At 41.8% G+C, this 24,272-nt stretch overlaps 1 protein-coding gene across 12 annotated transcripts in view; it reads right to left on the bottom strand.

Moving 5' to 3' along the window:
• Nucleotides 1-11,757: 11,757 nt before the first annotated feature.
• Nucleotides 11,758-24,272, bottom strand: part of WT1 (WT1 transcription factor) — an 85,189-nt gene continuing 72,674 nt past the window's right edge. For 11 of the 12 annotated variants that reach the window (XM_053946724.1, XM_053946726.1, XM_053946728.1 and 8 more), the window contains 4 exons: nt 23,384-23,534; nt 17,062-17,151; nt 16,197-16,289; nt 11,758-13,100 (listed from right to left, as the gene is read on the bottom strand). In XM_053946724.1, coding sequence (XP_053802699.1) covers nt 12,979-13,100; nt 16,197-16,289; nt 17,062-17,151; nt 23,384-23,534 — 456 coding nt within the window. In that variant the 3' untranslated portion in view covers nt 11,758-12,978. The remainder of the gene's footprint in view (nt 13,101-16,196; nt 16,290-17,061; nt 17,152-23,383; nt 23,535-24,272) is intronic. The other variant, XM_053946723.1, reaches the window with a different exon arrangement.

Here is a 24,272-nt window from a genome sequence, read left to right as displayed (position 1 = left end):
CTCTAAACTTATGTGTCCCTCTAGACTGAGATAAGTTGAACATTATTAGATGCATCTACACCTTGGGAATAGAGATCACTAAGTTCAACTCACAGAGAAATAGCCCCAAGGGACACTGGGCTTATTCAGGCTAGCCAAAGGCCACAGCCAGCACTGCAAAAATTCCAAAATTTGACATATTTAAGCTATTAATTTGAATTGCCAAATAGTCTTTAAGCATTCTGTTACAGAGCCCTGAAGTGGAATTGCTCATTGGTTCATTTTACCCATCAGCTGCATCAACACGTGTTGAAGAAAGGCAGGAAAGTTGTGCTATTCCCGCAGATAATTTTAGTATTTCTTTCCTCAGAAAAAAAAAACAATTGGATTTGGATTTATTTTTAACAAGAGCACTACTTTTGTCATAAACTTTTGAAAATAAACAGAGCTATTACAGCACTATTGATTCACATGTCAATGGCACACAAAACAGTTGAGGGGCTTACCAAAATGTTATCATCACAAAACCCAAATGAGGGAAACTCATTTATTTTAATTACATTTTTAGTAGGAACTGTGCACTGGCCATCGAAAGTGGAGAGGGAAACTCCTAACGTTGCTTTCCTAATCCGTTTCTGAAATGTTATCTGAGTTTCAGCATTTGTTAACTTAGCCCAAATTCGATAGCGAGGGTAAGCAATACACTCAAAAGAGATTACAGAGACAAGAATATGCTGATACTAAAAGCAGCGAAAAAAAAAATAATAATTTTTATGCCAAGAAAGAAAAAACTTGGGGTATGACCTGGAAATTTGAACACTTGAAGAACAAGGGTTCAGTTTTTTTTTTGTTGTTGCTCATTTTTGGCACAATCCATTCACTCCAATTTACTGCTCGTGTGTTTGGACACAGATTCAACTGTCTCCTGCATCCAAGGATAATGACCCAGGACTCCAGTGATTTAGCAAACCTCAACTCCGTGCAGCCACTCAATCAGTGATGGGCTAATCCCTTAATGGCCATTTGTGTCTTTCCAGTGCATCCTAAGGAGTTCTGCAACACTCTGATTCTGCTGCACAGAATTATGTGCCCTTCTTCCACCCTCCTTATCTTATCAAGTAGCTAATTCCCACAAATGATCACGCAGTTTCGAGTTTAAGATGAAATTGCAATTGAATCATAAATTTGTCACTCTCCTGACAGCTGCTAAGTCAGTAAAATTCTTGATCAAGTGGGGATTAGTCACTGGATTGAACAATTAAGACCTGTGAGTGCATCTGGCCCTCTGTCAGAGACATGTTTATTGATAAAAAAAATAGTTTATGCAGAGGTTTAAAATGTTATTAATGCTTAAGTGGGGTATAATCCTTTATCTAGTATATTATGACACATAGCTAACTATCCCACTAACATCTTGTTCTGCTCAATTGATTATTTAAACACAATTAATCTTTTGAAATAATAATGACTGCGAGCCTTAAATTAACAGAGCAGAGTGCAATGAGAGATGTCATTTACAAAAATTGTTTGCTTCCATGACTTTTTTTTTTTTTATTATTTGTAAAGGGAAATAGCCTTTCAGATCATTCTCTAGTTTTTACTAAAATGTTGATACACTAGGATATTTCCTAAAGAAGAAAAATCTGTTTGCTGCAGAGAACTATCGTAGAGCCTTATTCTGGAAAAAAAATTGAGGCACAATGGGATGCTGGAGTGCTATTTTGACTGCTCATTACATAATGGAAACAAATAAAGGAGATAAGCACTTCCCTCAAGTTAGTGACCCCTGGCCAAAGTTTTCTGCAGCAGATACTTCTCCCATTGTGTCCATGTTTTACCAGGACCTGCTTTTGTAGGTTTATGGTAGGAAACAGGAGCTCTCTGAAACATTAAATGTGTTTATTCCACAGCTGTAAATTTTGCACCTCTTATATTTTTAACTTCAAGGCAGTTTCTTAACTACAGGTATCTGTGGACTGAGATTCTGGTGGCTTCTACAGTTCAGTTAAGGAGTTTTCATTCTGCTGTCAACCAGAGCTCAACTTGCAGAACAGAGCACAGCCTAAAAGCCTCATTTCAGGCATCCTGCAGAGAGCAGCAGTTTTTGTTCATCTTTGCGCTGCCTGAGACCTCAACCAGTAAATCAAAAGTAAAGTGATTTAAGGTATGATTCACTAATGATGCCCTGAGTGTCTGCAGTCTTGTTACCTGACAGATTCAGTGCCTGCTAGGTCTGTAGTAGGTGGCCACTGACCAAGCTCTCCCAGCACCAGCAATATCAGTTCTTCTGATTTATCTGGTGTAATGAAAAAAAAAAAAAAAACCACAAAAAAACCCAGCATTCCTGTATCTGTAGATAAAAATGAGATTTGCTTTGCCTGGTGGAAATCTCCATGCTGTACTTGTTTGTTAGGGAAATGATTCACTGGAATTGCACCAGAGAAGGGAGAAAATTGAACTTGCACTTTCTGCAGCCCAAATGCTCTCATGCTGTATTTCTGAATACAAGACTTCTTTGTTAGGCAGATCTGTACCCTTCAATCCCTTTGCTTTTTTTCTCAAGATACTGAAACAAAACATTTCGTTTGGGGTTTGAGAGAAACACATTGTTCAACTCGACATAACTGTTCCCAGCATTTTATTTCTAAAAATTAAAAAAGGCCCCAAATGATTAAATGTAAATTTGGCCCAATTAATGTGAAATTTGGGATAGATACTAAGAATTGGATGCCCATCAGAGAAATTAATTAATAACCTTAATTAACTTAGAAATGTGCAATGTTTCAGAGTTCATAGCCTTATCAATACCACAACAATGCATTTATTCCACACCAGAAGCCAAGAGGAATTAAAGTTATGCAGGAAATTAGTTCCTCCTTGTGGAAACAGAGTGGTGATATTTTTCCTTGCATGTTTACACTGAGCAGGATCACGTGCAAAAAACAATCATCATAACCTTGAGCTACGTGAAGCGTCGACAGAGATGGAAATAAATGTTAAATAACAAAATACATGGGTTTTTTTGTCAGTGCAGAGTTACTGTGACTTTAAAACACTCTTTATCCTCCACTTGTTACTTCATGGCTGGTGCAGACCCTAAGCAAGGTGTAGAAATGAAACCAAGAGTGGTTGAAAAAGCTCTCAAGGAGCAGCTCAGGCAGGCAGGTGCTTACACCTGCAGTGTAAATATTGGCTGGATTTCTCATTTGGTGGGAAACTTCATGTCCAAATCAACTCAAGGGTCCCAGCCACGTCACAGACAGCATTTCTGCAGCCCATCCCACCCTTATGGGTCACAGTCATTTTATTTTGCCCTTGTCTGTGGCTAATTAATGCAAATTAATTTTATGCCAGTCAGCTCAAGCAATCTGTGCAGTAGGCAGAAGAGTCTCCAATAGAAGGCAGTTATTAACATTTTCAGAGAAGGTCAGAATCCTAAATGCACTGGCATAAAACAGATTTTAAAATTCAATCACAATAGTTTTTGATTTAAATGTATAATTGAAAAATACTGTTGGGTTACTTAAGTTTCTGGGTGTTTTTTTTTTTTTTTTTTTTGTATGTCTTAATAAAAAAATTTAAAATCTAAACCAACAATGCTGCATCTAAAGATGATGCCAAAAAGAGCCAGGAATGCACAAAGTTATTTCCAGCAAATGGCCAAGTTAAACAATACAAATTGATAAAATATCCTCTAACTGAGAACAATGTTATATTTTTCATGATTATTCACTACATTGCTTCTAAAGTGACTTCATGGCTTGGGACAGTATGGGTCTGAAGATTAGCTCACCCCTATCTTCTAAAATTTAATAGTCCTTCCAGGCAGAGAGGGGAGGTTAAAAAAACCAAAAAGCAACAAAAAAACTGCCCTAGGTGGTTTCTCTTGTCACCTGACATTTTATTCTACTTATATATCACTTACAAATGTTGTGATGTTAAGGGCAGAAACACATTCCAGAGGTAGTGGAATGCAGCTGAACTGTGAAATATACAGAATATAATCCCAGTACATAGACCTTCCTCTAGTCTTGCTTTCCATGTGACAGAGCATCCACTAACTGCCTACTCATGTGCAGTTTAGCTAGGACACTCAATCTGGAACAACCACTGAGTTTTGAATCTAACCCAGCCATTTTTTCCCCCCTCAGGTAAAAGTCTTATGTGTATTAATTAATGAACATGGGGCACTTCTAAGTAGGAGTCTAAGGTTGCAATTCCAGCAGAGGCTCATACTATTATAAGTGCATTACATTATATTACATTTATTAACAAGGGAGATTGATGTTTTAACTAGCCATCTCAGAATTCATGGTTCAATCAGGGTCTTTAGCATGTTTTTGTTCCCTATAAGACCCAGTTTCAGTAAATACTCCAGTGCTATTAGTAATTAGATTGCACAAGGGTCTACTAAGTAAATGTTTCAAGATGTAAACCCTTATAAAGAGCAGTATATGCTTCACTGAGGCTATCCCTCAAAATTTGATTTCAGCCACACAATTTTTTATATGATTTTGGATATCTGGTCCATACAAAACTTTTCATAATCTAATTAGAATCAAATAGCACACCAAATGAAGGAAGGTGAAGTCCAGAGGTTCTCCACTATGAAAAATTCACTTTCTTTATTTCTTTGAGATTATCTCATGCAGAGTTTTAGTTCTGTCTGAAATGTACAAGAGAATATTTGTTCCCTAGGCAAAATTCACCTGTGTCTCTGTGAGGTTTTAAATGCTATGGCTCTACAGCAATCATCACTGAACAGCTGAATAACAAGGTGTCAGCTGCTTCATGTTTCTCATTGTGGATCTGCAATCTTCTCCTTTTAGCTGACTGCCTTTAACTTAGACCAAGCTCCTGATAAAATATTTGGCTGGAGGACCAGTGGCTGATGTGAAGGGAGCCTGGGACTGTGTGTCAGCTTCTAGTGGCTGAAACTCCACATGTGCAGCCATGAAGCACAAAAGCCAAAGGAAAAAAAACTCCACAACTGGGAGGGCAGGAAAAGCAATCTGTTACCTCCCCACAGGGTGCAAGTCTAGGACTCTCCAACGTGGGTGTGAAGTACAGTGAAATACAGTAAAAGCCTGAAGTGAGAAATACCTGGCCATTGCCTGCTCTCTGTGTTGTGTAGCTAAAAGAAGGCTCTGTCACTTGGGGCAGGAATATCTCCCCATCAATGCACTTATTCTTTTTTTTTTTTTTGCCTTTAACAGTTAATGACTTGTTAAGGAGACAGTGGGAATTTCTTCAGTGTTTGATTCAGCTCTAGGAAGAACAGGGAAGTCCTGCAAGACTTATATTTCTGTGTGGTAGATGAGAACTAAAGGGTTAAAAAGCAGCCATCAAGCAGCAGAGAGTGGCAAACACTGGACACAAACAGGTGATAAAAGGCGATAAGAGAGATGAAAAAATTAAGAAAATAAAGAACACTGCTATAAAGATTTATAGATCAGCTAAAGCAGAGCAAAATAAACGATAACAAACACAGATAAAAAAATAAATGGGGCATCAGCCATATAAACACACAGGGAACTTCAATGCTTCTGTATAGTACTATGACACTGCTTTGTTTACAGCAGCATTGACCTTTTGCTCCCAAAGAAGTTTATTAACCATCTTGGTCTTTCTTTGTGTTGCTTTACTCATCAAGAGAAAGTTGTGCGGGGTTGATTCTGATGAATGACTTTTTCAGAAAGTCAAGTTATCCTTGACTAGATGCAGATGGCCTAGTAAAAAATGAATGCTGCCAGCAGACATTGTCTTTATCAGTAGTAAAAGTTCAGCAGGGACTAGACTTCCTCATCTCTGGCCAGAGAAACCCAGCCTTCTGTTTCAGCACCATATCACATATTGTCCTAATGAATTCTTGTAACACACTGCAGCCCAGATAAATATGCTTATATTAATGTTTTTTGGCAGTCTGGGGCATGGTACAGAATTGACACAAGTGTTTGGATTCTGCCTGCAGCAGACACCAGGAATTTATGCAGCTCAGAAATATTGGGCTGTTGTTTGGCTGTTTGGGCCGTGCCGTGACCTTCAGTGTTGCAAACTGCAGCTCGCCCGTCCCAGACCAGCCCAGGAGGGGAGCCTGGAGAGAGGCAGGCTGAGCTCCTGCAGGCTCAGGGCTCGGAATGGAGCAGCTCACTCAGGGCTTCATCCACCCCGCAGCCACACCAGTGCCCTGGGACCTTCCCTTCCCTCCATTCTCTTTAATTTTTCCTTCTGAGAGCAGAAGCACCCATCCCCACGGCTCTGAGGTGCGAGCAGGGAGAGCTTTGGAGCACACACCCTTCAGAGCTTGAAGCACCACCCCAGGTAGCCTCAAGGACAGCAGAGGACTTGGCCTTTGAAGAACACCCTAGGCAACCAGATTTGAAGCTTTTTGATTGTCAATCTGTGAATGCACAGCAGCACACATGGGCTCTGAGCTGCATTTGGAGTCGCATCACATGAGAGCCTCCAGCTCTGCCTGCTGCATTGTCAGGGCTGTAACTTTCTGTTGCAAGTCTGGAAACTCCTCCAGCTGCAGCGGGGGCTTGGTGGCCCCAAATTCCCAGGAAGGCAGCTGTCCCAAGGGCCAGCAATCCCACTGGGCCAGGCTGTCTTGTGGCTGGGAGCAAAACCACCCTCCTGCTCTGAGCAGGGCTCTGCTGGGCTGTGCTGGAGGCCATGCCACTGATAAAAACCCTTTATTTGCCTTTACACTGCACCTTTGCCGTGCAGCCACACCATAACTGAACCTCAAGGCTTCAGTGACAGAGTTAAAAATGTCAGAGACCTTCCTGGGAGGAAACATTAGGCAGATGTGATTATTGAACCAACAGAGCACGTGAAAGAGGACACGCCATTTCCCAAGAAATTCTGGGGCAGGATTTTTCCGGGCAGTGAGGTTACTTTTTTGGGTTTTTTTTTTTTATTTTGTGGTTATGTTTTTCAACATTTCATTTAAATGAATGGGAGTTCTGGGGCATGACTCAGATGAGAATGAGCCATAAAAAGATACAGCCCGAGAACAAATACAGTTGTATTTCTCCCCTGCACCTCCATGCTAAGGTGTCTCAGTGCCCCCTGGGTTTTCTTACAATTCCTTTGCATTAAAAGGGCTGTTTTGGGGATTTTTTTTGGTGGTTTTTTTGGTTTTTTGTTGGTTTTTTTTTTATGCTGGGGAAGAACAGTTAGTTTTCTTTATCTAACCATTCAAGTCAGGATGGTCAGCCAGGTCTTTCTGTTTCTGCTCAGCCTATTTTTGCAGATTAGGATCTCCGTTCTGCCAGAGCTCATCAGAACATAACAAGTCTATTAGTCATTGAAAAAAAACAGTGATGCAATTAAATTATATTCATACCTATGGGATAGTTATTTAGTTATCAGGAACAGGAAAGTCCTGCCTGCAACAAGACTTTCTCATTCAAGATTTTCCATGGCTCTAAACATTTTTAAAGCCCTGTCTGTGCCCTGCAGCCTCTTTGGGACAGAGCCTTCCTGCTGCTCCATTCCTACAGCACCCAGCAAAGCTCTGTCTGTGTTAGCTGTGTCTTCTAGGAGAATACCATCTTTCAGACCACCCTCACTACTCAAAGCCCTTTGGGGTGTCACAGCTAACTCCTTTTAGCCCCAGGAGCTGGCAGTTGTCTTTGGATTGCAATCTATCTAGAAAACTGCACTTTGTTTATTATTTGATTCTCTGCCTTACTTCCACTGGCTGTGCTGCTCTTGGTTCTCCCCCACCCTCATTTAACCAGCTTGCTGTGCTGGTGGAGCCAACACCTGCTTGCCAGTGCAGAGATGGCCAAGCCAAGCACCTCAAACCAGGCTTCATCATGCTGCAGTGTGAAGCCACAGAAGTTCTGCCAGCTTTTTTTTTTTTGTGGGAATCGACCCAAGCTGTGCTGACAATGTGAAATTTTGCAAAGCTCCATACAAGCAGAGAACATAACCTCTGTATATTTTGTTTTTTGCCTTATTTGAATCATATATTCCAGTCAACCCTTTTCATTCCTATGTTACAAGCAGACTTTCACTAAAAACAGAAATTTAAAAAAGGGGAGTTTTCTTCCTGGGATTTTTTTTTTTTTTTTTTTGGTATCTCTTTCATGGTTTGCATTGGTGACTTGCAACAAGACAAGCTGCTTGGGTAGGATTTCTTCAAAAATCTGCTTTTCAGCAAGTTTGTCAGGGAATCTCCCTAGCAAAAGCAAAGGCAGCACTTTGGATCAGTGCACTGGAAGCACACCCATTGAGAGCACACCCACCCCTGTCTGCCAGGCTCCCCTTCCTCTCAAACTGCCCTGGCAGCTCCCCTTCACCCCTCCCAGAGCCCTGGAAAGTCTCCCCTGAACTCCAAGAGCTGCTCCACATCCCTGCTGAGCAGCTGGGGCTCCGAGCACTCCCTGAGGCTATTGGCCCACCACTGTCCTCTGGGTTTATCTCAACTCTACCCCCAGTTTTGTCACTGTATCCTTCAATCCCCTCTCTCCCCATAAAAGTGTCTAGCTGTCTCTTAAACTCACTTTACCATTTGCTTCTTTGACCTCGCTTGGCAACTTATCCTTGTGTTTATTATTTGAGGTGGAATAGTTCTGGCTACATTCCTGGTTTTACTCTTAATTGTCTAATTTTTAGAATGGTGTCAGTGGGGTTGGGGTTTGGGTTTGGGCTTTTTTTAACTCATCACTCTTGTGACCAGGTCTTGTGCTTCATTAGGCTCCCTTGTGTCATGAGGACTTCCAATAACTCAAAGAATCCTAATGAACCTTTTACTGGATCTTCCCAAATATTGCAGCTGGACTTTCTTGTCCATTAGTGCCATTCTGAACCGCATGCACTGCCTTTAATTCCTTTTTTGTTAACTGGAGGGCAGGGAGGGGAATGAGGATCTTCCCCAAGCTTCTCCCTGCAGGGCTCAAGCAGGACTGAGCAGCAGAACCTTCCCAGGTCCTCTGGCAGCTGGTGCCACCTGCGCCTGCTGGTGGCCTTTGGGTGCCCATCTCATGCTAGGAGGAGGACCTGGGGCCTTCCTGGAGCCTCTCAAACTGCTCCAGAGATTTTTTTCTTGGGCTTTTAGACAAAGTGCAGGGAGCCCCTTGCTCACCATGCTGGATTTGCTGTCAGGTCCTACGGATGACAAAAGCAGGCTGCACACAGCAGGCTTTTCTCAGAAAAACCCCTTTTCTGGGGAGCAGAGAGGAGGAAGAAACACTGGTTTAAGGCACATACCTGCACCTCCAGGAACTGTTCCCAGCTGCTGTAAGGTGGGATGTTGGAGCAGTGAAATGAATCCTACTGACATCCTGAAACAGATAGGCCTGGTTGGAGTGGCTTCTGAAATGAGCAGCTTGCTTAACCCACCACAGAAAGAGAAGGAGAGAGAAGGAAAGAGAAGGACAGAGAAGGACGGAGAAGGACAGAGAAGGAAAGAGAAGGAAAGAGAAGGACAGAGAAGGACAGAGAAGGAAAGAGAAGGAAAGAGAAGGACAGACAAGGAAAGAGAAGGAAAGAGAATGAAAGAGCAACTTCTTTACACGCCCCCCCTTCCCTTGCAGGAACCATCACCTGTCTGAAGGATGGGTTGCCTCCAGGTGGGTTCCCTAACTGAAGCAACCTCCTGCTTGGTCAGCACAGTCCATAGCCATGAAGACGTGCACCAGAAGCAGATCCTGTGGCTACAGCCCAGGCAGGTTCACTCTCATGCTTTCCTAAAGCAGACAGACACTTTGCTGGATTCACCTACCTCAAAAATATTCATCCAAGTCAGCTCTTGAATAGTTGACACCATCAGAGAGGGAGGAGATCACATTCCCTTTCCTACTCAACATATTGTATCCCATGAAGTGGCAGGAAAAAGGAGAAGTGTTATGTATATCATGAACATTCTCCATCTGGGGGGGCTACAGGAGCCATGGGACAGGAAGAGTGTGCCAATCCCACTGAGACATCAACCATCAGCCAAAACTACACCAGTCACCATTTTCAGTTTAAGAACACAGAGCCATAAAAGATTTGCTCAATTAATTGTGGGATTGAAAATTTTCCAGAGAGCTGAGGATACTTGCAAGATATAATAGAGTGCAGCCCCCTCATATCTCGTGTGGAGGTCAAGCTCAGAGAAACTCGGCCTGCTGATCAATCTCTGCGTGTCCCAAAAAGAGGAATTGCATGCTGCAAGAGCCAGCATCTGGGGGCTGCTTCTGAGAAATTCATGCAGTAAAGCACTTCCATAAAGGTGGCTTCCCTTGCTGATAGAATCCCGAGAACAGGGAAATGAAAGGCAGAGACATGAAATGCCTCTCTTAACAAACACCGTAAAATAAGTGGGAATAAAAATTTTTAAAATCTTGTAAACATTTGCCATTGTCCCCTCTGTGCTTGGCAGGCAGGGGGCCGTAATGATCATCAAAGAGCAGAGTAGCAGTAAGTCTTCCACTGAAAAAGTGGTGACAGCAAAAGCAAAAGGACATGCTCTGTCACTCATCAACCCACGCTTCATTTTTTGTAGCCATCTACTATTATTATTCGGCATGTGATTCCCCAAGCAGCAAGCCATGGCTGGAGAGCTATTTACAGGTCACTGGAAGTCTGGCCTGTGCTGCAGTGGAGTTTTGGTTGTATTTCACAGAAGATAGTTTTATTTATGTTTGACCGATGCAGGCAAAAACCGGAGGCCGCTTTTTCTTTTTTTGGCTTTTAGTATAAACACTCATGGCAGCTCTCTATTTTGGGTGCAGACTGAAAAACAGATTGTTTTGTAGTTGCCAAGAACTGCTGGGTAAATCAGAGGACATTGTTATTGCAGCTGAGCTTTTCTTTCAAGAGAGCAGGAGGAGTTGCTTTATTTTTTAATTCTATGCAGCTTGATGCACACCGTTCGCTCCAAATATTTGATGTTTGCCACACTTGTTATGAGTTTCTCCAGAGAGATGCTGTCTTTTGGCAGCAAAAGATAAAGTTGACTGATACAAATGAGTCACAGTACCCCAACAGTAATTAACAGTGATGCAATACCCAGGCGAAAAAGAGGACTTGAAGAATTAACTGTTGAGTTTTCTTGACGATGCAGCTGCACTTTAAGAGAGAAAGCTCAACCCATCATAGAACTCCATTGTGTACATTAGAGGAAAAAAAGCTTGGCAAGATACATTAAAGATTTTTGCTAAAGAGATACAAATATTTTGCAAGGGCAAAGGGCGCTGAGGCAGGCTGTACTTACTTCCAAAGAAAAGTAGGCAGTATGACAAAGAAACAGTAATATTTCTTTATCTTCATTTTCACACTTCATCATCTATGAAAGACTGTCTTTTCCAACCTGCTGAACTGATTTAAGCCACCCCAACTCTAAATTAACTTTTACTTAAAAGTCAGTCTATGACATCCTAATCTAAGAAGTTATCTGTGCTTATGGTTTCAGCCCAGTTCCACAGAAGGCCAGTTCTGCTATTTATAAATGGGATTTTACTTGTTCTATAAAGTCCTTACGCAAATCTCACGGGTCGAAAGAGAAGGAATGGTTGGGTAAGAAGACAAAGGATTGAAGCAACTGCTTTATAGCACAATATGAAACTTGACACTGTTTTCTGCTGCCAGTATGATTCCCAAGTGAGATGGATAAATTGTGGTCAAGACCTGGACAGGTTAACTAGTGGTCATCAGTGCTGGTGGTACCTTTATATACAAAAAAAAAAAAAAAAAAAAAGGATACTATTGGACAGGGCATTTGAAATTTAATACCAGACATGAAACAAGACATCTGTTGGACTCTCATTTGTTTCTCTTTGAATGGGCTTTAATTGAAAGCTCAGTGAAAAATGCAGGTTACATTCTTAGTGTTATCAATAGTTTGTAACAGCAACGACATCAGAACAGTGATGCTTCTAATATTTATACATTTTCTAATTGGAGATGTCTAAGAGCAATACATTATCAGATATATATATATACACACAATTTCAAGCAATTAAAAGTAAATAATAAACCCCTCCTCCCAAACCCCTGAAATAATATATTTCCTTACACTAATAATGTCTTTTTCACATATACTTGACAAAGAGTCTTTTTTAAGTTACTTATCTTAAGAGTAATCTGTTAATGGAGATCCTGGACCAGCCCCATTAGAAGTTCAGTTTTAAGTTTATACAGCTTGCTAGCCACATAACCAGTGTGGCTTTACATTGTAAACAAATCCCAAATGTCTACAATGCTTGAAATTAGTTTTGTGTAAAGGACATCTATGCATCTCATGATAGAATAAATTTAAACCAATACATTAAAAAGAGAGAGAGAAAAGGAGAGAGCTAATTGACAAATAAAACAGTTTTAAGGGTTCAGTTATGCAATTCTTTAAAAACCAAGTTAACTTAATGGTAAGATTCTTATTTTCTGTACAGAGAGGCCCTGGTTCATCTGGCTTTAGCTGCTCTAGAAAGATAACCTTTTAGAAAAGGTTTGATTTGTGAAATTCAAAAGCAGAGCTTCCAACTCTAAAAGTCTGCCCTTTGGTAGTACAGAGGTTACCAGAAGTATCTCAGGTGACTGCTCCTTCGTTTTGTGAGGAAAGCTGTACTAGCACTCGGGAGCCTCAGCATATGCAGGGGTGATGTAAGTGTAGAGCTGACCTTCAAGAGGGAGGAATCATCCTACCCACTGCAGGAATTAAAAAGGCACAGCAATTTGTACCTAGAAAAGTTCGAGTGAAACTAACACAAAAAAGCTGGAGACAGACATGAAAGCTGAGCACAGTTAATAGTCATCTTGAAACTGTGGCGGTCTCGCCTACTTTTGTACAAAACCACAAGTAAAAACCTCTTGAACTTATTGACTAGGAACCTGTGCAGCTCCAGATGGAAGGGCAGGCTGAGCAGAATCCTACGTTTTAGTTAACTTGTGTCAAATAGGATGCGAAGACAGCTGCAGCTCTCTGACAGAGGTGATCGAGGATGGCTGAGAAAGTTTGCAGTAGCTTATAATGTCCCATCTGCTTTTTTCACTTGTTTGAACTGTCTAAAGGGCCAACTGCAGTTTAGTCATGTTCCTCTGGTGCATGTTGTGATGACGAACTAATTCATCAGACCTGGCAAATTTTTTTTGACAGCTGGGCCACCGGCAACTGAAAGGCTTTTCACCTGTTGACAAAACACCCTGTTATTAGCTGAGCATACAGCTCATCTGAGACACTGCTCTTTGTTTTCTTTCTGCAGGGCTGCGAGGAGCTGGCAGAGCCCAGGAGGAAAGGGCTGTCCTGAGAGGGCGTTGGGAGTGCCCCCAGCTCCTGCTCGCATCAGCGCTCGCCTTCCTACCTCTGCCTCAGCTGATGTTTACCACCAGCCTTTCCAGGGGATGGAGAAAACCTTGCAGTGGCTCATTCCTGGGGACAGGCCCTTGCTGAGCACCGTGCTGCCATGATTATGCTGCTCTTTAGCTCTCAAATGGCCAGGTCTCAAAGTCACCCTGGCGCGCACGCGAGCTTCAGTCGGCGCTGCAGACACACTGTTAGTCACCGTGGAAACTGCCAGTGACTTTCTAGAGCTTGACCTCCAGTCAAGGGGAGTTTTTTTTCCAGCTAATTCAACGAGTTTTGGCTGAAGTTCTTTGAAACTGGTGAGTGTAAGTGAATATGGTAGAGGCAACAGAGGTCAGCATGGAGTCTGCTGAGCCAGACTCCAAGTTTTCCACTCCTTTCTAAATAAAGTGGATCCACATCTATGGGAGATACCAAATGCTCAAAATAGCATTTTTCTAACATTTTCGTGAGCATAATATTCACTACAAATAACTCCAAGCAAAGCACATTCAAATTTAACAAGAAATGCCACCACTTTTTAACTGTTTAACCTGGTCTCTTGATTTCCTACAGTGTGTACGTGGAATTTCAGGCTGTGCTTGTGATGCCACAGGAATGCTGATGGAATGCTTTCATTAGCTCAGAGCAGTGCCCGGTGACTCATGCTTCTTTTTTTTTTTCCTTTTTTTTTTTTCCCCTCAAAATAAATGCAATATTTTAAAGTATGTTCAGCTCTGGGGCTGGGCTCTTCAGTGCTGTCTTCACACCTCATCCTCTCTGACACACTCCAGACATGCTGGGGTGGTTCAACCTCACCCAGGCATCTTCTCTTCTTATTTACCTCACACTTGGGGCATTTCACAAACCTAATCCAAATTCAGACAAAAGGAGATTTGCATAAATGTGTATTTCTGTTTGCAAACTCCCATGTGAGGTATTTGAGGTGAAAGGGAATTCCTAAAATCTACTTTATCCACTTAGCAGAGATGCTGGCAAATGCATCAGCTATCATCCATGAGTTGGGGGAAAATGGTGCAAATATCAAGGGTCACAAATGTGTCTGTGGATGGATAAAACTTCCTTTGATTTTTTCTTTTTTCTTTTTTTTTTTTTTTTCTTTCAACAGCAAAGATTGCTGTCACAGTGAAATTGCTTATGAAGAAAAAAATCCCTGAATCCTAACAAATAGTTTGGTAGTTGACTAAAATTAGGATAGAATTGCATGGAAGCCACCTTTGCTTTGATTCCTCAAGATTTGACATGGAGCAAGTTAACTTGAGCTAGGTGCTTTGTCACATAACTCAGGGGCTATGAGAAAGAAAGAGGAGTGAAGCAAGGTGGGGGATGAAAAATCCCCACCCACCACTCCTGCTCATCCCCCTCAGGAGCTGACACATCCAAAAGTGCTGTCAGGGGTGGCTCCATAGCACCAGCCCAGGTGCCAAACCAGCATCACCACAGCAAACCCACAGCAAGGACAGTGGGGCTCACAGGGGAGCTGGGACAGGGAGAGGAGCTTCACCAGCACAAAAGAGAGCAAGTTCTTCACTGTAGCTAATCTGGGCTATAAAAAATTACTGGAGTCATGCAAGTCCTGAATTAGCAGAGCAGTTAGCAGTGAAATGTGATGTAGAGTGAAGTTTATCCCAGCTTGCCAGCGTGTTACAACCGCTTGCCATTTTGTCTCTCCCAGAACATTACCTCTTGCTGGTTAAGAAAACATCTTTCTTCATGCAAATGCACAGAGACCCAGGCCCTGCAGCTCAACAGGACCATGGGGACAGCCCAGGAGCACAGCCTTTGCCATTTGCAGATTGCAAGTGTAGATATGGCCACTGGGTGAAGCATTTATTTGGCCAGAGCCACAGAAAATGCCACTGTTCTCAGGTGAATCATTTCCTTTATTAAAATTTCCCTTTTATTTTTGGAAGTCTGAAATGTGTGTTTTTATGGTCCAGAAGAGAAAAAAGAATTCTTAGCAGGGAGAAAAAGATTTTCAGGCTCCTTGTCCATCTGTACAGAGACTGAATTTAAAAGGTTAACACCAGTATGGAAAACGCCGTGACATCCAACAACATGCCAAAGTGCTTGGTCAACAATTACTTGGTAAAAACACTGCATACACAGCAGAAGGAACAGCAGATGTCAGTACACAGGACTAATTCTAAAACTTAAAACTAAAATACAGAGGTTGCTGCAGTTGCTCCTTAATGGTGTTTACATTTATGTGAGGGCAGAGTAGACTAAAATGGCCTCCCTTTTTCTTCCCCCCTGTATTTAGATGAAATACTATGGTTTCTACCAAAAAAAAAAAAAAAATAAAAGGTCCTTGAATATTTGAGTAAGCTTTTACTTTAGTGTCTGTCAGTGTGAGTTTGCAAAAGGCACTGCTTTTATCTGCTGGAGAGATTACAGCACAAGCAGCAGCAGCAGGAGCTTTGCTGTGCTATCCTGCATTAGGCTCAGCTGACACTTGGGAGAAGCATGAGTAGGCACGAATACTTTAGATTACAGACCTTTGGCTAAAGCTAGAATTAAAATTTCTATCTTGTAGGGCTCTTTCAGTAAAGGCAGTAGATCAACTTGACATTTGTGGGCTGAGACCACGATGCTCGTTTCATAATAGCTGACAACATTTATTTTGCCAGGCTGAAATGTCTTTAAACACGAAGGAAGAAAGCATAGTTTCTAAAATCACCTAAATCCCTTTGTGAAAAGTGACTATCATGCTTGGGGAAAGCAGCCACACTGAAAAAATCAGCACACTGAAATTGTTTCTGCTGTTTTTGAGTATTTAAATCTTGGTTAAGACTCTTTCTAATCATGTAATTTAAATCTTGGTTAAGACATTTTCTAATCATGTAATTTACAACAACATCGATTTAAAATTTAATAAAAAAAAAAAAAGAAATATAAATGTGAAGAAAAGTTTACGCACTTGTTTTACCTGTATGAGTCCTGGTATGAGTCTTCAGATGATCAGATCTGGAGAACTTTCTCTGACAGGTTTTACACTGAAAGGGCTTCACACCTAAGAGACAAAAAAAAAAATCCATTCTTATGTCCCAACATTTTTGGATGGGCGAATGAAAACAGATATTTCTGAAGTTTCAAAAGCCTGGATTTTTTTCTTCTTTTTTTTTTGTTCTAGTTCCTGTAACTGCTCCTCCCATCCCTGTGCCTACACATTACAGAAAGTTTGTCATTAATGAGGCCCCCACCCCTTGTAACCTCCTCTTCCAGTGCCTGGGTCTGAAGCATCTGAACAGCTCCACCATAAGCAAACCCCACTTAAATCATCTGCAAACATTGTTAATCCTGACCTGAGGTTTGGCACTGAGGGTGTCCTGCAGCAGCAAACAGGACATAAGAAAAATCAAGGTGCAGAAATTTATTTTCATGCGCTCCCAATAGGTTTAACTTATTTCACATTACTAATTTACACATGACATGTAGGTCTAGGGCAAATTTTACACATTGGCAAATTTTTTTCTTGCAGAACCGTTTCGTTTTAAACACAATATATTCTTAAAATTGGGCACAGAGTACAGAGCAAACTGCTTCATTATGAAAGTTGCTTCAAAAGATGGTGTCAGGATGTAAAAGTCACCTCAACAACCACAATAGTGCTAAAGGGCCAGTTAAAAAAAACTAGCCATGGCCTTCTCCTAAAATTAACTTCAAGAAGTTGGTGTTATGAGCAGACAACACCAGAAAAATAGCAAGTTGGGGAGTATCACTTCAGGCTCACAATTCCCATGAACAGATGCACTCTAATTAGCAGGCAGGGCTTGTCCACAGACCTGTGTGTCGTCTTTGGTGCCTTTTGAGTTGGTCTGAACGAGAAAATCTTCGTTCACAGTCTTTAAAGTCACACTGATAAGGCTTTTCACCTGGAGAGGAGAAAGAGTTTGTTAGAAAATGTGGCAAAATGAGGGAACACCTCAAGCTCTGAAAGATTTCTCTGCAGTCTGAAGCAGTCCAGTGGCACACCAGGACTGATTTAAAGCCATCCACTCTGTTGGAAAGGCTGGCAAAATTCTGCTGCATTGACAATGATATTGAATCTGCTCACTCTCAGAAAATTAGAGGTTAGAGCTGCAAAAAATTTCTGGTTAAGTGATTTTTTTTTTCTCTCTCTGCTGGAAAAGAACAGGAATGTCTTGGTTTATATCTCTCTAAAAACCCCATTAAACCCTTTCAGTAGCACCTGTTTCAGAAGCACATAATTTGTACAGAGGAACAACTCACAGCTTGAACTAAATTTGGTTTAAAGCAAAAACTAAATAAGCTCCATCCACACAGGTGACAGTTTTAACCACATTAAATTAATTAGAACAAAACTGAGCAAAAAATTCAACCTCAGAAAAATACATAATCTTCCCCAAAACATAAATTAGCTTTCTTCCATAAAGTGCTATTAAATAGAATTTCTCACGTAGCTGCACAGCTCCCACAGGCAAAGCCATGAATTATTGCAAAGCCTCATGTAAATATAAACTCTTCCCCTCCTCCCATGCAGTTCAGCAGAGATCCTCAGGGTGGGATTTCTCTGGGATAAAAAGTAAAAGCCTGAGTTTTTTAGAAAAAGAAATAAATCCCCACAGGCCAGTGTCTCAAATGAACAGGGATTTCAATCCAAAGGACTTCACATAAACATGCAAAAAGAAATGCAGCAACTGAGGAAAGAGGGAAATACTGCCAGCAGAGCACAGAGGTGGTGAAATTTGGGCAAGTTAAGCCAAAACAATCCTTATGCTGTTACAGGAGGAGCTCCATGATCTTCCAAGTCTGACTTACTCCTAACCTAAGGTCCCTTTGCACAACCCCGGAATCCTGCTGAAGCCTCAGACATTTACTACATTTAATAAATGTTTAAATAAATCTAAATTCCATTAAATGACATTTATGCCCGGTTCCAGTGGCACAGCACAGAGGCTCAGCAGGAGCAGGAGTGGAACTGCAAAGCTGGCAGGGACACAGGGGAGCAGCTCTGCCTGCTGTGGGATGCTGAGATGCAAACCAAAGGTCCTGTGGGACCTTGTCCTGCAGGCAAACACCACCTGGAGTGGGCAGGGGGTTTGGTTTCTCTGTGTTTCATTTTAACCTCCACTGCAGGTGTCTGCATGTCTGATTCTAATGTGGTGAGGAAATATGTTCTGCTTGCACTGGTATTCTGAGGCACCAAAGCAAACCAGTTTGGTTTAAAGCAGATGCTTTTTGATCCAGGTGACAGAGAACAAGCAGCACATTAAGGAGAGCGTTCCAAAATTCATCCTGGCGTAGCTAAAATAAAAAATTTACAAAAGCAACTAAATCCACAAGAACGAGCTAACTTCCTGTGACAGTCACCCCAAGGAGTTTACCGATTCTCAAACCTAGGTGTGGACAATTTCTGTGTCTGCTGTGCTTAATTTATTAGCAGAGGAGATTAAAGTTGCCACAGGTGTTTGAAATAGTTCCATACACTTTGACCGCAAGGACTCCCAGGGGGGTGCCTGCTTTTCAGAAACCACTTACTTCCCAGGAATTCAGCCCTCTGGCAGATTTAAGAGGGGCAATGTCAGCAGAGCAGAATGCAGTGACAGGATGATTGTCTGCTAATTGCAATATAAACTTAGAAGATGGCTAAGGAGGCACTGGAATAAAACAGCATAAAGGATCTCGTGGCATGCACATGAAAGTTTTTGTTTAATTACTTTGGAAAATTATCTTGATTAAATTAAAGTCAGCTTTAACCCATGCAGATATTAAAGGAAGCAATCTAAAATGTTTACATAGGGATATGATGGCACTAGGAAGAAACTGAAAGGCAAATAAACAAAAAGAGGCACAACATCAGACAGAAATCCTAATTTCCCTTTCCTTCTACATCTTCTGTGTCAGCTGCAAAGCTGTCACATGCCTGTGAGCTCCCATAAATTTCCTCAGAACAGGACGACAGAAACATCCCAGATCCAAATAAGTCTGTTAGTACCCCATGAAATTCCTGCAGTGAGAACACCTCATTTCCCCAGCCTTACCAAAGCCCCTTCAGTGAAAGGCTAAAGTCTCTTTGTGTATGAAAATATCCAGCACACACAGTCCCAAAACAAAACAGGAGATGCAGATGGAGCTTCACCAGCCCTTCTGCCTGAGACATGATTACTTACACTACTGAACGAGGGCACGCAAAAGAAAGGGCACAATGAAATCATAAAGATGAGAGAGGGTAGAGGGAATGGCATGCCTTGAATATTTAGGGAAATAATTGCTAAAAGAAAAAGTCCAGAATTGTAAAACAAGAGTGAATCAGCCTTTGCACCTATTGCAATAAATATTTCTAATAAAACTGATTTTGTCAAAAGCAGTTAACTTAAACTAAGGGAAGTGTGCACATTTTCTCTGGAGCAAATTCACTTGCTCAGGTGCATGGGAAAACAGAAAATTCTACTGCTGCAGCAGTTGCACAAAATAGTCACAGTCCATGGCTTTTAATTAAGGAGTTCTGCAAGAGTAAAAACCTGTTGCTAACAAAAACAGATGAGAAAAGGAGGCTGATTCTGAAACCAGAGACTGCAAGTGGGAATGAGAATCTGAAGGCTGGTCTATACATCTTTCACCAATTTAAACCCCTTTTCTTAAATAAGTGTGCTCACTAAATCAAACAAGTCCCGTGATCACAACTTTTCCTTGCTAATCCTACATTTTTATTTAATAGAATTTGCTTTAGCAAACTCACACAGAATACATGTTGACTTATTTACTAGGGAGCCTTTATAGTTAACATTTTCTGTCATCTTCACACCATTGCTCAGCTGTGATGTGTCATTACCATTCTGAAATTAATCTTGCATTTTAGATCCCTAAGCATTTTTATTTTATGCTGTAGAAATAGCAGCCTGAAAGGATACAGCCTGACACCCTACCATAAAGGACAACCCTCCTGATCTACACATTCTCATACTCCACTGCAGATCATACCTGCAGCTGAGTCTATTTAGGCTAAAGAATACCCCTGGCAAACAGGCAGAAGATTTTCTCTCTGCAAACCTGCTCAGCTTTGTGTTAGAATAAATCCAGTTTTCCCAATGAGTGGCACTGAACCCAGAGGGTCTCTGGCAAGAATGCTGATGCTCCCACCAGAAGTGAAATTTATGGAGGTCTAGACATCAATTTGTTTCTGCAAGGAAGTGCCTGAAGCCTGCCACAGAATGACAACTCACATTATTTGCTGCAAAGTTGAAAAGTTAGATGTATTTCTACATCTCCTTTCAGAGGCCTATCTGCTGCACCAAAATACACCAAGATAAGAAAAAAGCTTTTTTGGCTGTACATGTTTCAATGAAGGCATTGTTAGAACAGATAAGCAGCCTTGGAGGGTACAAAGTGTTAACATATTTTCAACTGAGGCTGTTTGAAACATTGGTAAAAACTGATTACAGAATCCAACTTTGTGTTTCAGGGCCTTGCTTGGTTTTGCAATACAGCAACTGGGAAAGAAGGATGGAAGATCTGATGAGCCAGTCTTTTGAAGGTATCTGTTACAGAAATAAAAAATATAATCTAGAGCCAAAAATATCCTGCAAAGATACAATCTGTTGGTTTAATATCATATATATGTAACAGCTTGTTTTCAAATCATGTGTTCATCATTTTAAAAAATTACCAAAATCTTTGACCTACACTAAGACAACAGAAGGTGGAAGAGCCCCAATCCATAAATTAGTCCAGAACCACCTTACAGGAAGATTAATAAATTATTTTTGTTTGATTAGGAGAGGTGTGGCAAACACAACCACATGATTTTTGGAGAAAACTGGTTCCAACTTTTGTTTTTGACGTGCAGGAGAAACAAGTCAGGGTTAGACAAACACATGAAGTTGCAAAGGAAGTGGATCTGCACCACAACAGTGGGCTTGGCTGCCCAGGACTCCTGAAGAGCATGGCAGTGGAAAACCTTCATGGCCAGACTAAATCCAGACCATCCACACATCCAGCAGCCAGGAAAATATGATAACTGGGAAGTTATCCCCTCAAGATGCTCCCACACTTCACCAAACACCCCCAAAATCTAGGACTGGCAGACCACAGGAGGAGACAGGAAATGAAGAGCATCATCTTCTAAGCCTCTACAGCAGCTGGGAATTTGGTAAGTAGAATTCCCAGACCACAATAACAGGAAATGTCCAGTACCCATTCAACAGGCTGAGGACAAAACCCTGCCAGATGATAGAGGGAAAAACTCCCTTCTGATCCTAAATCTGAGCTCCTCAGGCAGGCAAGCTGCCCCAGCAATTTTCATTCCAGCAGTGCACCATCCCTTCAGCTGCCTCTCTTCAGCTGCCACCAGCCTCAAAACCTTACACAGCAATGCTGCCAACAGCAAACACAAGCTTTGGGAAACAAGCTGGCCTCTTATGGAGAGAAACTTCCAAAGGTTTGAGGAATAAATCATTTTTGCTGTCAACACGTCAAAATGTGTGTGCAGGAGGATCTGTGCCCACCTGTACAGAAAAGGTGTTTGAGGGGAAAAAAGTGGTTTTCCTCTACCCAGTTTCACTGCAGCCTGAGCCAGAGGAGAGGCTTCTGTGGCCCCAAAGACAATGGGACCCCTCTAACCCCTCTCTGGGGTGTTAGACCAACCCCCCATGTCTTTTGGGGGTTTTCTGACTCTACAAGCCTACATTATATATGATATAATATTGAAAATCTTCTCCAGCTAAGGAAAAAAACATAACATATGTAAGCTGAAGTCCTTGTGAGTGATCCAGAAATGACACTGGGAAAGCCAAGCAACTAAATGGAATAAAATACAGGACCAGAGCAAGCAAATAATGACCAATAAAACACAGAGTAAATCAATTTAGGAATGAAGGAAATAGTGATGATGAGAAAAATTCAGAACCGTTTAGGCATAATGAAGAAAAATACTGAATTTAATGGCCTTCAAAAGATTTCCAAATGTTCTTGGTTCCAATTTATTTATAGAAAACAGAAAGCATTTCTGTAGACCTTCCCTTCTAAAGATGAACTTGCACTTACATTCTAAAGTATTTTAAATTTTTAACTTCAGCAGCTCCGAGGACAGCTGTCTCAATATTTTCTGACTTGCCCATTCATTGATTAAAAGTGCTTTGTGTGCATTTCTCACAGTTTACACAATTAACTGACTGAAAGGTCTCCAAAAGGAGAAGGTTGCAGCTATCTTTTATGAGATGTTAGACAATCTGCTAGGTCACCCAGCATGGGCTGCCTTCCTGCTCCCTTTCATCCCTTTGGTCTTCCATCACATCACTGGTTAACTGAACATCCATATTTACAGATTACATCCACAGACTTCTAGGTGAGCACAGAAAGAACTTTCTAAATAAAAATATGACAGCCAATCAAAAAAAAAATTAAAAACCCAAAAGGAACATATCTAAAGATATATCATAATTTTACACATCCAACACCATCAATCTCCCAATAGGGGAAATAACTCTGTCTGTTCTTTGGCAAGGTGCAGCAGAGTATTTGATTTCCACATTTTGAGGTCTTATTTCCTGAACTCAGAGAGAATCCAGACATTAGCCTGCAAATGACTGGCTTCAGGCTCAATTCTTCATGGAAAGATCCCATAGCAGGGAACCTATCTGCCAGCCCCTGCCTACACCCCATTTACCAGTCCCTGCCTACACCCCCAGCCAAAAGGGTTTACACAGGACAACCAGAGGATGCAGAGGAAACTTCTTCATAAATAACATTCGATGAGATTTGGAGTGAGATTCAATAGTCCCAAATGAGGGGGGAAAGAAGAGAAAAAAAAAATATTAAAAGAGAAAACAACTCACAGCCCTGTAACAGTAAGAGAGGGAGGGAGGTGATCTGCTTGCTGTGTGCTTTTCTTAGCTAGATCCAGAGAGCCTTCAGCTCCAAAAGAGGGGGTGCCAGGTGACAAGGAGGGGGTGCCAGGTGACAAGGAGGGGGTGCCAGGTGGCAAAAAGGGGGTGCCAGGTGACAAAGAGGGGGTGCCAGGTGACAGAGCACACGCTCACTCATCTGATGGATTCTCGCGCTCCCTGACCTGGCAGAGCATTTCTTGCCCCTTGTGCCATCTCAAAGCCCCCCTGCCCACTCTGCTGTGCCGTGATTTATACCCACCAGTGTGCTTTCTGCTGTGCATCTGCAAGTGGGACAGCTTGAAGTATCTCTTGTTGCAGCCAGGGTAGGCACACATGAAGGGTCGCTTCTCGTTCGTCTCGCTCGCCGACCGCACGATGGTGGGAGCCACCCCGGGCACGCGCCGGACGTCCTGCAGAGACAGAGACCTGCTGAGGCCACCTGGGTGTCCTCAGCCTTGGCTTCACACACTCAGGCCACTCAGCACCTCCCCAGGACAAAGAGGTACTTGGGTAGATCCTACTGGAAACGGGGAATTTTGCTTCATTCTACAGCAACAACCTTAGTGTGCCCTAACTGGTTCTTAGCAGAACGTTAAAATTATCCAAAGGTGAAGCACAGTGAGCTCTGCTTAGTGAATTTTCTCACCAGTGTTTGCATGAGAGACTGAATGGCCCACACTGACCTCATGTAAAACCACACAATCCTGGCAGAACTCCCATTGCCACAGAAAATAGTTTTAAGTTTATACCAGGGTGAGAGGAAAGAGCATGAGCCAGAGGAGTATTGTCCCTTTTATTTTAAATACTCATATAAAGCTACAGGACAAGGAAATGGATGTCTTGGATTGACACAAACTGATTAACAACAAAACAAAAACAACTGTCTAGGTGGAGCTGGTGAATAGTTCAGCCTTAATGCGTTTTGGCCACTGTCACAATGTTCCATCAAAGATGATCTCCTCCTTCTGGGATAATTAACTTCCTTAAACAATGTCAACCATTTACTTTTATTCACCCAACAAAAGCCGGCTCAGGACCCTGTTTCTGAAAGCTTGCCACTGAATAATGACTTGCTAAACTACACAGAAAAGGAAAAGGAGAAAAGATGCTATCTAAAAAACACAGATGTAAGTTGACAACACAGAGCA

This window comes from Vidua chalybeata, chromosome 6 (genome assembly GCF_026979565.1).
Source record: "Vidua chalybeata isolate OUT-0048 chromosome 6, bVidCha1 merged haplotype, whole genome shotgun sequence".
In the NCBI taxonomy this organism is placed as follows: domain Eukaryota; kingdom Metazoa; phylum Chordata; class Aves; order Passeriformes; family Viduidae; genus Vidua; species Vidua chalybeata.
This window is presented reverse-complemented; position numbering and strand designations above follow the sequence as displayed.